The sequence below is a fragment of the Osmia bicornis genome, chromosome 7 (assembly GCF_907164935.1).
Source record: "Osmia bicornis bicornis chromosome 7, iOsmBic2.1, whole genome shotgun sequence".
In the NCBI taxonomy this organism is placed as follows: Eukaryota; Metazoa; Arthropoda; class Insecta; order Hymenoptera; family Megachilidae; genus Osmia; species Osmia bicornis.
The window spans coordinates 2,795,926-2,809,655 of record NC_060222.1 but is presented as its reverse complement, the minus strand read 5'-3'; the positions used below and the strand labels follow the sequence as shown (position 1 = coordinate 2,809,655).

General features: G+C 43.1%; 1 protein-coding gene across 1 annotated transcript in view; it reads left to right on the top strand.

Annotated features, from left to right (window-relative positions):
- The window catches only part of LOC114873391 (acetylcholine receptor subunit alpha-like 1), a 94,543-nt gene that overhangs the window by 22,431 nt on the left and 58,382 nt on the right, over positions 1-13,730 (top strand). Inside the window, exon 2 of the mRNA XM_029181670.2 lies at positions 10,891-11,166. Within this exon, the coding sequence (XP_029037503.1) occupies positions 10,909-11,166 (258 nt within the window). The 5' untranslated portion in view covers positions 10,891-10,908. The remainder of the gene's footprint in view (positions 1-10,890; positions 11,167-13,730) is intronic.

Here is a 13,730-nt window from a genome sequence, read left to right as displayed (position 1 = left end):
TCTTATCGGATAACGTATTGCTCTGTAATCGATTTCTCCGAGTACTCGATCAAAACTGATCGCATAAATCTAACCAACCCGCAACGAAACTTGGGGACAAAGAGACAGAGAAGTTCTACTCGAGTTCCCAATCAATTCCAATTAATCATTCTTCCGAGTATCTACGTCTGTCTCTGTTTATTTGTAACCAGAACATCCTGGATTAGATTGTTGTTTCATCGTGAAATTTCAATTACATCGTTGTCGCTGTTTGAAAAACTTCACGGTACAGCAGTTATCGCGGTGAAAATTCCTTCTATCATCTATCATTTCCATTCACCGAATGGAAACTTTGGTCCACGGTGTAACGGCCGGTGCGCGATTTGTAGTTATTTAATTTATCGGAAATTAATTAGATTCGCTTAACTTCCCCGTCGTTGTTCGCCCGTATCCACCTCCGATCCGCGATTTAAACTGTATTTCAAGCGATTAAACTTGAATCCTCGATCCGGTTGTAAACGCGTTCATCTACGCGAATAGCGAATCGATTCGAAGCAGAAATCATTCCTGACAGGTTGCAAGTGACGAGCAATAAAATTATTGCTTTCTGTCCAAATATTTTTCTCGAATCTCCCTTTTCGAATCTCGTCCGTCAGATTATTTTCTTTGCGCGTCGTCGGTGAGGCACGGGGGAACGAGTTATCCTCGAGTATTAATTAGAATCCAGTTGGTTGTTATTTCACGCGATGCTGGAAACATCGCAAAATGTTCGCGCGAAGGATTTCCCCGGGAAGCCATTAATTTGCATCCTAATCGAGGAAATCGTTACTTTCATCGAGCTATGGCCCATTTACAAAGTAAACAGATTATACTCTTCCCTCCCCCTATGAATATTTAGTTTTAACGTTAATCCTTTAATTAATATTAATGCCGCGTTAATAAACATTAGGAATGGTTTCAACTTTTCGATCGAATTACCGCACGGTCGAGTAAACCCGCGGTCGAATCAGCTTTCCCTAAGAGAAAAATTGCGATTTAAGAACCGTAAATTCGTTTAATCAGCTCCTCGTTGTTGAACATCGATGACGTTATCATACGCAGAATCGCTCGTTAATTACATCGAGATTATGAAATTTATCCGTCGTAATACGATTCGGCATTAAATTTTTCATCGACGATTAATGACCGGACGAGAAAAACGTTCACCCTCCCGGCGTGCAAATAACGACCAGCTAATTAAAGCTGCTGTTTCCATTCGTTTGATAAGCTCGGATAATGTAACTGACGAGTTTGTTTGCTCTCGTTACCGGCGCGGGATTGTATGCGACAAAAATTATTCAGTAACGACGAAGCAAACGATGTGTGTCCTTTAATTGCAATTGGCTATTGAGGGATTCTTTTTTTTTTCTCTATTTTTCTCCTGAAAGGATACAGCCGATGTACCGGTGAATTTTAGCGAAACGCGTTCGCAGATAACCGGTGCATCTGTTTTCAGGGTGCAATTGCTGGATCCTCGAGGTTCGTTAGAGAGCCGCAATTCACCCAGTTAGTTTTCTCGAGCATTTCGCGGCGTATTGTCGGCAAATTGGAATAAAGGAGAGTTGATCCTCGACGCATAAAAATCCAAGCAGCGAGGTAATTTACCGGCAGTGAAACGTGGAGCCGCGAGCACGTAGCTTCTGTTCCGCGCCGACGAGTATTTTTTTATTTCCCCTCCGTCCGTATACCTCGTTTCCCGTATCGCGGGAAATTCGAAAAAAAAAGACACTCGTCGGATAACAGGGAAGGAAGCTTGGTGCCTGGCGTCGTTTAATTTTTCAAAAACCTTGTTAACTATTTCACCCTGCCTTTTGACGCGTGCAAAAGAACCTTCTTTTTTTATTTATTTTTTATTTTTTTAAAGGAAAATGAGAATTATCGGATGAAATCTAAAATAAGTATCGAGGATTCGAGTGGATTTAGGTAGAGAAACTTTCGAAATGAACCCCGTCAAGAGAGGATTTATCGTGGCACTCCGTTTCCCGAAAATTACCGGGCCAGAAACGCTCGATGGAAAGAGAAACGAGCTAAGGGATTTTCCACGAGGGTCGGACGGTAAGAGCGTTTTCTGGTGATTAGAGTTCGACCAACCGAAGCAACCAGCTGAACTTCGATAAAAAAAAAAACCGAGAAGAGACAGGCCGAACTGTCGGTTAGATACATGGACGTACGTACGGGGTGTTTCCTGGAATATCATATTTTTTATTCTTAGAATTAACACAATTTTTCTGTACAAAACATCCCCCTTAAGAGTATCATAAAATTTTATTCGGAAACTTGATCTAACTATATATTTCTCTTAAAATAATTAATTAAACGCTTACGTCCTAATTTTCCCCAGACTGTAAGCTTCGAATTAATGTACGACAAGCGCCGTTTCGTTTCACTTTTACGTCACGAGGACGTTCAAACTCCCCTGTCTCCTAAATCACCCCCAGATAACTACAAACTATACCTGTCCAAAAAGCCTTAGTTATCTGGAACCATAAAATATTGCCTGTCAAAAGCTAGAAAATACTCCCTTTCTATCAAACATCCTGACAATTTTTTTAATTTAAAAATTAATTTTTCAAATACAATCCACGATCCTCTAATTTTCTTTAATTAAATTCACCGTAATTTCATCGACGAATCCTGTTTCTCTGTTTGTTCTAAAAGTAAAAAAAATAGATATTTCAATAGCAGGGACACCCAGTAGATCCAGGTAACTGTCGTGGATTTATCGATAGGTTGAGCCAGCGTTAAGACTCGTCCGCCAGAGTTGGAAGTGGAAAGAGAGGATAAAAAACGGCAGCCGTTGTGTATCGATCGACTTGGTATCCGACGGGCAATCAAGCGTGTGCCGTAGAAACGGCACAGTTGTTAATTGTTGCTGCGGCCTGTCTGCGGAACGGGCATCGGGGAAACGGTTCTAAGATTTATTCTCGTCCCGGCCGCGTATCGAGCCCCCGTTCCCTCTCGTAATCTTTTAATCCGCAGCCCGAGACCCGTGGGCTCGCTCGTTTCGACGAATACACTGCGATTTCCGTCAAAGATCCCGGCGCGGATTAAACGGCGCCCGTTCGAGGCAAGGGCGGATTTCCATCAAGTGCGTTCCACCGTGAAATATTTGTCGGACCATTCGCTTTCCCTGCTAATACCGCGCTGTTTAACTTTCCACTCGGACCAACGAATATTTCAATACTTAATTTTATTTCCGAAATCATGCTATCGCTAGACTAGCAATTCAGTTTGGGTTAAGAACCTTGACGGAACACGGGGGATGATTTTAATTGAAAAGAAGCAGACGTTTATTTCATTTTCGCGACAGTTTGCGGTTGAATGAAAGCCTTCAATCTTTTGAAAGCGTCCAACTTTCGTTTCTACTTTGAGTAAATTCAAAAATTAAGCATCCAGGATGAAAGCGACTTTGCAGCCACATCGTTATCCAATGGACGGTGATATAATCGTTTTCAAAGTTAAGAGAAACGTTTGAAAATTGTAGCAAACATTCAGAGTCTCCGCTTTCATTCTTGTAGCACACTTTTTCTTCGATACACTTTTCGACTCACGCCTTTCTGATCCTGTGAAAGCGATTGAAACGACTTGTATTTACGCTGGTCGTTGAAAAAACCTTTGCCTCGATGGTTGGAATAATTTTCCACGGTTAATTCCTTTCAATTAAAAACCCGTCGCGATTCCCTTTCGCTCTTTCAATCCGATCGTAAGACGTGGCTGGCTTTTCTTCTCGTCCAGCTTTTCAATTTCTCCAAGGAAGAAGATCGTCTCGAGGAAGTCCGAGTAAAATTCGAATCCATGGTGTCTCGGTGGCCCGTTAACGACACGAATTTCCCTCGCGGCGCGTGAAAAGCTTACGAGAACAGAGGCTTTTGAATCGAGCTACCTCTTGTACGATCACAGCCGCTTGTTTAACGGACTCTTTCAAGCTCGTTCGCTTCGCTAATTTGCCGTATTAAAAAGAGAGAGAGAGAGGGAGAGAGACGGAAGGAAGGAAGGAAGGAAGGAGAAAAAAAAAGCGAAGAGAGAAAGAAGGGAAAAAGAACTCGCGTGTCATTAAGCCTCGCTGCTTAATTGGGTTAATGAGGCGATGGACCCGCCGCACGAAATGACAGGCCTGCCGTTATTCGAAGGACCCGTTGCTCCGGAAAATTCATTAGGAAAAGTCTTCGGATAGAGTCGTAAACGCGGCTTGTTTCGCGTCTTCAATTTCATTCGCATCGATCGTTCGATACTGATCAATTTATCGAAGAATTAGAGCAAACGTTGCTCTACAAATTTTCGGCATTTTTCACGTTTTCTGTAAAAATTAAAAGGCCTGTTAAAATCTTTTGAGTAATCATTTTATTTTCATCACAATAGTAAGAAATCAAAGACAATCTTCCATATATTTTCGTACGGTGGTCCTAATTCGATGGCCATGGACTGTATTTTCATTTTTCCATTTTTTGAGAAGAGCTTTTCCTTTCCTTACCGTGTCTCATATTCGATAGAACATTTCCGACGTACATTTGACGCGGTTTGAAAATCCTCTTGCAAGCGTGTTCGGTGGAAATACGTGTAGCCGTGTAGACGTCGAGAGCCGTTGAAATATCTTTGCCGGATATGGTACGCGTCAGTTGCAAAGCCGATATTTCAGTGGCGCCGCGTATAAACACGAGTAAAAGGACCGTTTCACGCTCGCCCGGTTCTCGTTGCACCCCCAGCAGGGATCCACCGAATTTTGATACCTATCGCCTGAAGTCACTCGCAGAGGCCTTTAAATCTTGCCGGGGGACAATTTTTCACTATTCCTCCAGCGAATCGTTCCGATATCCTTTCTGCTCGATTCGCATCGTTCCGGGTAAAGTGGAAGGGTAACGAAAAATAATTATAGAATCGAAACTGTAGAGACGGTTGGTTTCCGTGGAATCGGAGGAAGATATCGGCGAAAGGTCGAGCCACGGTTTTCCCATTGAATCCGACATCCCCCAGAATCCTTCCCGGCATTGTGATGCCGATGTACGCGTATAAAGCAGCGTCTGGCCGTCTTGAATTAGTTTATCCATATGGATTGAGATCGTGGTTGGCGTCGGGTCTCGTAGATCACCCGGATTGCTTTCCATTGTGTTCTTCGTTCGACCCACGGCCATTCTCTCCAGTTTGCATCTGAATACCTCCATCCTCCTTCCCTCTTACACTCTATCCTGCCTCTTGGCCATTCTGTCAGACCCATCCAGGGTACGTCTGCTATTATTGAATTACCCTACACTCGACACTCGAATGCCATTTTCAACGATTCACTTGCATCCTCGTCGTTCATCAGTTTTTTATCTCATTCGGCCAACTGGCAAAATCCCTTTTCATCGACAGATCTTATCGTTAAGGAAATAAATAAATTACGATATCCTTTGAAATGATTTCCAAAGACACCCTTCGAGTGGAATATTTAATTTTACCAATAGGATATAATCATTGCTCGTTTAATGATAAACAATCCCGTAACGGGTATACAGGTCGGCCATGTTGTTTAGATAAATACGACCGCAAAGGGCTAATACGAAAGCTGTGCTTTCACCGGTTCGCTATTTAGAGTCGAACATCGATCGAGATAACGTGCGGTCGCGTTTCGTGTACAAGCACACGAGTCGCTGAAAATGGCCGCGTATAATAAAGTGTTATGCTTACGCACGATAAAACATTGACCGTGTTCATTGTCGCGATACCGGCGGTTACTCGGATAGTTAGTCTGTCGTCGTTCGGGCTAAACAGTGCAACCGACGCGAAAGCGAAACCCGTTGAATACCAGTTTCCGAGCCAAATGTATCCTACGCGTTTCGGTTTTTCGGGATAATGTTCTTGTCCGGTAACAGCCGGCCCGTTTGAATAATAGTAACCCATAAACGGTTCTACGTCATTCCCTACGGCGAGACGATTATTATTCCGATTCTGATGCAAAGAAATATTCAATTCGACGCGTTGACTACCATTTTGATAAACATTTTAATTTTATGGTACACGGTGAACGAGACACTTAGGATTTTCTAAAAAAACAGCGGTGGAATTGAATTTTTTAAATTTTAAGTAGTACAAGTCAGACTCGGTCAGACGCGCCAGTAGTAAAGGTCAACGATATCCCCCGCTTCTGCTTGAAAACAGAGAAACGGTATTGGAACGGTTATAATCCATAAAGGAGAAGGTGGAGACGTTTATCATTCCTTTGTTGAATCGGTTATTGTCCCCCGGGCGGCAGGAAATCAAAATCTCCGCCGCTTTTTACCCTCCCAGACTGAGAATTAATTCGCGTTCGGCGAGGGTACGACCGAGCGTTTTCTTTTTTCTGCGAGCCGACTGTAAAAAGTGTCGGTCATTAGGAGCAGCGAAAACGCGAACTTCCGGAAATTGTGCCAGCTTTTGCCGTTTCCGTAGCTGTCGACCGGCACGAAAGAAACTCTTCCTGGATTTTATGAAAAGTCTGACAAAAATTGTTCGCCCGTTGACTGAAAGTCCATCGACCTTAATGGTTCGTACGTAAAAAAAAGAATTTATATATAATGCTCGTATAAATGTTTTTCTTTTTTTTTTCACCTGTACACACGGTTCGCTTCTTGCGATCCTCGATCCTGCTTCGTTGTCGGCCGTCAAGCGGTACACGATCCATAACGGCGAAACTCGAGGGAGAGCCACCCCCGTAAATCTAGCCACCGCTCTAAATTAAGCCCCGCCTCGACGGCTAAAAACGGTAGCAGGCCTTATAAAAAAAGAAGGCAAAAAAAAAAGGAACGGTGAAAAACCGACGGCAGACGTTAATTTTATTGTCGCCTCGTTTATATCCTGTTTCCTTTTTCAACCACTCGCTCTCTGTGTCGTTTTAATTAACTCCGGCTACTTTGCCGACGTGCGGTCACCGAAAGGTTTATTCGCCTTCGCCGTTCGCAGTCTTTTCAATCGAAACTTTCAAATTCCAGATAAACTTCCTTTTTTCATGTTTACGTTCCTTCTACTTAAACAGATTGGTCGTTCACCGTTATCGGTGCTTACAAGTTGAATACAGTTTCAAAGATTAAGACTGTAAAATTCGAGGAAATAGACTTCTTTTTATTGGGGATGATAATTCCTTTACATCCCTTTTGTTTTTGCTCCGGTTGCGGCTTTAAAGCACTTTCAGAAAATTCCTTTCTTTAACAATTACAAAGATCATTTATTTTACACTCCATTTCTTTTCTTCTATGAACAGGTTTCGTTACAATGACTCGGACGTTTACACTTTCGAATGAGTTTCTTCCCCTATTTTACAATTACGAGGTGAAGAGAAAAAGAAGAAGGATTTATTTTTAGCCTCTGTTTTTTCTTCTTGTTAAGAGCGCAGCAGGTTTATTTTCTTTCCACCGTTTTGCCGAACTGATACGCGTAGCGAAACGAAATAGAGAGCCGGCCCAATTAATGTGCAGCCTGAACGTGTGTATAAAAGCTTAGTTAGTGGGTGTACGTGGCACGAGATTCGATTAGCCCAGTTGCAACGCTCGAGCTGCGTCGGAACACTGAACGATGACGACGTGCATTCATAGCTCGCGTTCTGTCCACGTCTCCTTTCAATAAATCCACGCAAACTTTCCATAAATTTAATACACCGCCGCACGCTCCCCTTGCGAATGCTATTTATTTTAGAAACAGTCTATAGTCAAGTTAAGATTACTTTAGAAATCTCCATCGGGGAGTGGATTAATTTTACTTCAATAATTGTTTCATTAGTGCAACATCAATTTCTCGAGTTTACATTGCACTTCTCTCAAATTTTCACGATTTGCATTCTTGCAGCCTAAATAAACAGTACAAACTCTGAATTTTTATTCAATTCTCTTGCACACAAAGAGGTGCTTCCCTGAGTTTATAATTAAATAAATAAATTAATTAAAAAATGTGACACTTTATATCAGAAAATCGTGATTTCGTAATACACTGACCGATCGATGGCTCGAAATATCCACGTCGTTACATTCCATTGCTCATGGTCCGCGATTAAAACGAAAATGCACCGACGTTGTCCGATAATCGATAAAGTAATTCGCGTTCTACTATTCGGATGTCAAAGAAAGGGGATTTTTCGCGTGTACGTAGAGCGATCGGAGTTCCATCGCGAATTCCACAGTTCCCCGAGCGAATTACATTGAAAATTGCTTTGGAAGACAATTAACCGGTGTCGTTCGTGATAAAAAGTTTCGCGAGAAACTTGCCGAACCGTGACGAATTAACCCGGTTCGCATTTATCCTACGTCCACCCACTCTGGTAAATTCCCGTAAGTAAAATATATATCTATCGAGTTTTGCTACGGTATCAAACTGCGTCCGATCTCCCCAGAGATCGGCGCAGTTCGATAAAGCCCGACAAAGTACGGTTCGAAATGGCTCGATGTAAGGAAGTCACGGTGGAGAAGAATGTGCAACGAAAGGGATTTGTGAAAAGAGGAGGAAGAAAAAAGAGAGGTTGGGATGAACGGAATTCCGGTGTAATTAACTCGACCAGAGGGTAGAATCGTTAGGGGACGAAGGGGATTGATAATGACCAAGGGGGTCGCTTTATCTACGTCTGCTCGACCCTAAGCAGTCTCGATAAGGTGTCCCGCGAGGTCTCGATTCTGCTTCGACTATCTTGGCCCCGAGCCATTTCTCATTTTTCAATATGGTAACCGGCTCGATCAAACGGTGCACCGATAAAACTTTTTCGAAGGGGAAACTTATCGACTGTCAGGGTAGTTGGCATAAAAAATTCAGTGATAAAAGATGCCGCTCTCCAATCTTCATTATTTTATCTTTTCCAATCTGTATTTATATTTGTCGCGTTGCAACGAGGGTTTTTTCTATTTAAATTTAAAGTAAAAATTTTATTTTTTCAAATAAATAAAGTAATAATAAATGTGTGAGAATTAAGAAGTTGGAAGTTTTTATTATTACGCGACAGTTCGGGTAAATTTACTTGGGTACCCATCATTTGAGGACTCGTACTTCCCTTGGAATCGATCCAAATTTTCGGGTACCCGCACATCCCGTCATTTACATTTTTATATTCCATACCACGTGTTTCATTGTAATTAGTGTCCACCGTGGACGCGGAAAATGTAAACGACCGGGAAAATCGATGAATTCAAGGCATTAACAAAACAAACGGAAACGTCAATGTATACGCCATAGCGACACGCGCGTTTGGCACGCACTGTTAAAACAGAAGCGTGCGATTATAGTTGACGTTCAAACGTTGACGGAAATTTTGTAAATGCCGCGTACGCGTTTCGATTACCAGTTGGATAGGTTTTCAAAGAAAAACCCAGTCACGTTTGATGAAACTCGAATGAATACCTCGTGTAATATTTGAATAATTTCAATTGAAATAAAAGAACAAAAGCAATCGTAACGTTTAATAAAATCGTCTGTTAACGATATAATATACTTTTTCGTTAATTCCATGGTTGAAATGAAAAGCATTCTAGCTGGAAAAGAATAAAGCATTTCGCGTTATTCCTGTTCGCGAGTCACCGAGTTAATCGACGAATTGTATAAAAAGATGTATTCATTACCGGGATGCAAATGAAATTTATACACGGTCCACGTCAGGCCGGGAAATAAATATCACAGGAACACGAACGGTCTCGCCGATGCCGGCCGTAAAATTACAATCGATACCGTTGAAATTGCGCGTCCGCAAGAACGCGTTTTCCCTCCTATTTACAATTTTACGGGCCACCGTATCGATCCTTTAACTGCGAATTCGTGTCATTATACTTTCGATAACGCGCGAAATTATACCCGGCATCGGTGTCGGGTTTTATTTCCTGATCGACGTCAGAACCAGCTTGTCGCCCGTTGAATAACTTCACAATAACGCGTTCTGTAAATGCAATTTCGTTGATTGACAAACCGAACAACAAATTATATTATAATATTTATATTATATTTGCACCGTGGGTCAATAGTCCGACACCGCCTCATTACATCGCTGTTTACTCGGTCACTATTGGGTGATTAATTGATCGATCGATTGATTGGAAAATTATTTACAGAAAAATTGATAATTTTTAGAAAATTTTAGCTCTTGGGTTTAAGCAAGAGTGGACGAACCTTCGGGGTTCTATCCGACTCGATTCGAAGCGTAGGTGTTCACCCATCCCTAAGCAAGGGTTCGGGCGTTAAGGGTTGCAAAAATGATTAGGCTCATTTATATTCGGAACGAAGTAAGACGTGTAAATCCCCAGATAATACGGTGAAAAGTAGCTTTTCCAGGCGTATAGGTACACTGATAATGGCCGCAGGTAGGTCAGCAACGAAGCGATAAAAGTTCCTCGAGAGGTTCTCTCTCTTCCCTTACCTTTCAGCGACACAACAATGCCGTTCAAGCCCTCCTTTATGGGCGGTTACGCTCTTCTATACGACTAGTAAATGACTTCGTCTGGCAACCAACTTACGCCTTACTATGTACCGTGATTCGCTTGAAAAGTCTCCGTGTCAAAGCGTTATGAGATACCGACAAGCACGTGTATCTTCCGTGCCACGTACCAGGTGTCTGGTACAAACGAAAACCTCGATTGATGGTGTTTCACGCGTGGTAAACCTACGAGTACTCGTTCATCCTTGATTCTTTCGTGAAAATGAGTTTAGTTGATTAAGACAGCTCTGTTCATTTAAAATTGGACCAAATTACTTGAGCTTGAGAAGCTATACAAATTAATTTATTGCTATGTGCTTTTGATGTTTTAAAAAATTGCAGTTTGTCGAAATCGTGAAAAAAAAAATAGTAGAAGGCAGTTTTTTAGCCTTTTTATGTGAGCCTATAATGAAAATTTAAATTTGAGGTTTATTTGTAAATTCAAATAATTCTAATTGTATTTTTATTTCTGATTTCAGGGGTGGACAAGGCGTACGATGCTTAGGGATGCTTGCTCGAACGACGGTGGGAAAGGCTGGTGGCGATGGTGGTCTAGGTTGGGCGGATTGCTGGCGATGGCGACGGCCATTTCCTGTCTTGTTGCCCCGTTTCCGGGTGCCTCGGCCAATCCGGAAGCGAAGCGTCTCTACGATGACCTGCTGTCGAACTACAACCGCCTCATCCGCCCTGTTGGCAACAACAGCGATCGCCTCACTGTCAAAATGGGACTACGCCTCTCCCAGCTCATCGACGTTGTGAGTACATTCTCAAACCATTATTCTAATAACAAACTCGAGGAATCCACGTTTTTATCCTCAATCTTTAGATCAATGGTTCTTAACCGTAAACTTAGAGAAACTATTCCGCCAAAAAATTCCATTAAAAAAAATTGTGACAATTTTTGGCGTTTTTTTTTTTGCTAAATGTACCGTGATTTTGAAAAAGTTAGGAACCACTGCTCCAGATCCTGCAGAAATTTTAATATCCCGGTTAATTCGAATCATTAATCCACTTCCTTCTGCGTCAATCTCGATGGAGGGGATCTGAAATCCATCGATGGTAGTTGTGAAATCGACAGACGAACACCCTGAATAGCGCAGTTGATCCCGATACAATACGCGTTACGTTGGTCCACGTACTTGCGGTGATAAGTTGAATTCCCGGAGTTTCTGGCCTGGAACCGGAACTAATTTACAAGCGAGTTGATCCATAGCACTTCGGCCATTAATTGCCATAATCTGATCGCAAGCAATCAATCGTGTCTCGGCGAGGTTTGCCAGGCCCCTGTACCTCTACCTATACACTCGAGGTCATCTCCTCCGACGGATCAATGTGCTACAATTACGCGATTGTCTATCCCACCCCCTCCCACCCTCTATCACCCGTCCTATCGTATGCTCCTCTTTGCCGGTACCCGCATTGTCTCCTTGGTTATTACATTCGTGTTACATGCTTATAGAGAGCTCGCACGAATTTCGGCTGTAATTACCTCGATCACGGATGTCTATAGACTAAATACGCGCCCTCTCCACCTTCCTCCCCGTGCGAACTATAAATTAATTTGTTATCAGCTGGCCGCTCCACCGACTCACCGTTCACAGGGTATTATCAACGAAATATCAACACCGTAATTCCTATTGGGACGGTGAATGCTGATTCGTTTCGGCTACCGTTCGAAATTCCGCGAAATTTCATCCCTTTCGCGATCGAATTCTTTCTCAATTGCATTTTATGTAAACATTGATGAAAATTTTAGGATTTTTAGAATTTTTCAAAGCTATTTCGAGGCAATAGTGTTTCTTTTTTTTCAAATTTCAATTGAATCGTTTAAGAGTCGTATTAATAGGAACTGGATTCGAAGAGTATATTACTCGGCACGGTTCTTTGTGTCGCGAAATAAATCCGCCTGTGGTCCGGCGAGGCGGAAATTTGTTTGGCGCTCGAACACTTTGGTCCGCCCCGGGGGTGATTTAGGCTGCGTTGTCGGGCCCGCGTTTACTTCCAAGTAGAAGCAGCCAGTGAAACGTAGACTGTTGGCTGAGAGTCATTGAAATCCGGCTGTTTCCGCTGTCGCTGGGAAACTCGAAGAGTCTGCGAGATTGTTTCGCGCTGGTCCACGGACGCGCGCGCCATTCCAAGCGGTAATTACACAGTCGCGCGGAGGAACTCGCGGCGAACTTTCCGCTCGACGCGTGTCGAATCGTAAATCGCGAACGTCATCGCCAGCTTGCGAGTGTTTACCAGGCTGGCGAATAATTTCTAGCCGAGAGCGAAAAGTTCGGTAATTGGGAACATCGTGAACGTAAGAATCCACCGAATCATCGAAACCGATCGGGACGCGCGTTTCTCGCCGGTGATTCACCGGAAGGAGGAAAAAGGTGTTGCATTCTTCGTCTAACGACCGATAAATTTCCTCCGTACAAGGAAAACCCATTTGGACCAGCTTGAAACGATTAAAATAACTGGAACACCGCTCGTGACTGGTCAACGTTCGTCTTCCGAATCGGTGAGCATCCTCGTTCTCGAATCGTGATTCGAGGCTTTCGATCCCCGGGTATCGCGATCGATTCTTAAAGATCGATGCACTCGAGCGAAAGGTTCTCCTCTTGTCACGCAACAGCCAACGCCCACTTTTCAGCAGCTTCGAAAGCCTGCTTGGCAATCCGATCAATAATCACCGGCTAACCAACGGCCGATTGTTCGTTCGTTCGTAAGTGGATGCACGAGGGTACCGGAAGTGTGAAACCACCGGCGGGGCTTTCCTTTCCTTCTCGAGTACACCTCGAAACAATGAAGGTGTTGGCTGTTTCGCTGGCTGACTGGCTATTCTTCGGCTAAACAGACACTCGGAGGAAAGCCCTTTGCAGTTGATTTTCCCTCTGTCTTACCTGACGATGAATAGAATCGTGCCTGTTCGATCATTTCCTATACGGGACTCGGGAAATGAATTTTGTTTCTTTTAAGAACGAATGAATTATTCCAACAGAGAATTAGCGAGGGTGAAATTTTTGGACGTCGTTTAAAGAGCTCCGCGATTCTTTGTGTAGCAATCGTGGGAGGTGAAAAGTTGAAGTGGTTGTTCGCCGGGGTTGGTCAGGGTGATCGATAAACACCTGTAGAAAGCTTTGGTCGTCGACCGAGCGCGTAACAGGATCCTCGTAAAATGGATGCAGCTGTACGGGAAACGTCTCGTGATACTTGTTCCATGTTTCAAAGAAGCAATGTTTATTTCAAGCAAAGCCGAGGGCAACGTTTGTTCTAGCTTTACGACACGATCGTTTGAAATTCCTTTTTTTTAAGACCGAGGATAAAAGACTTT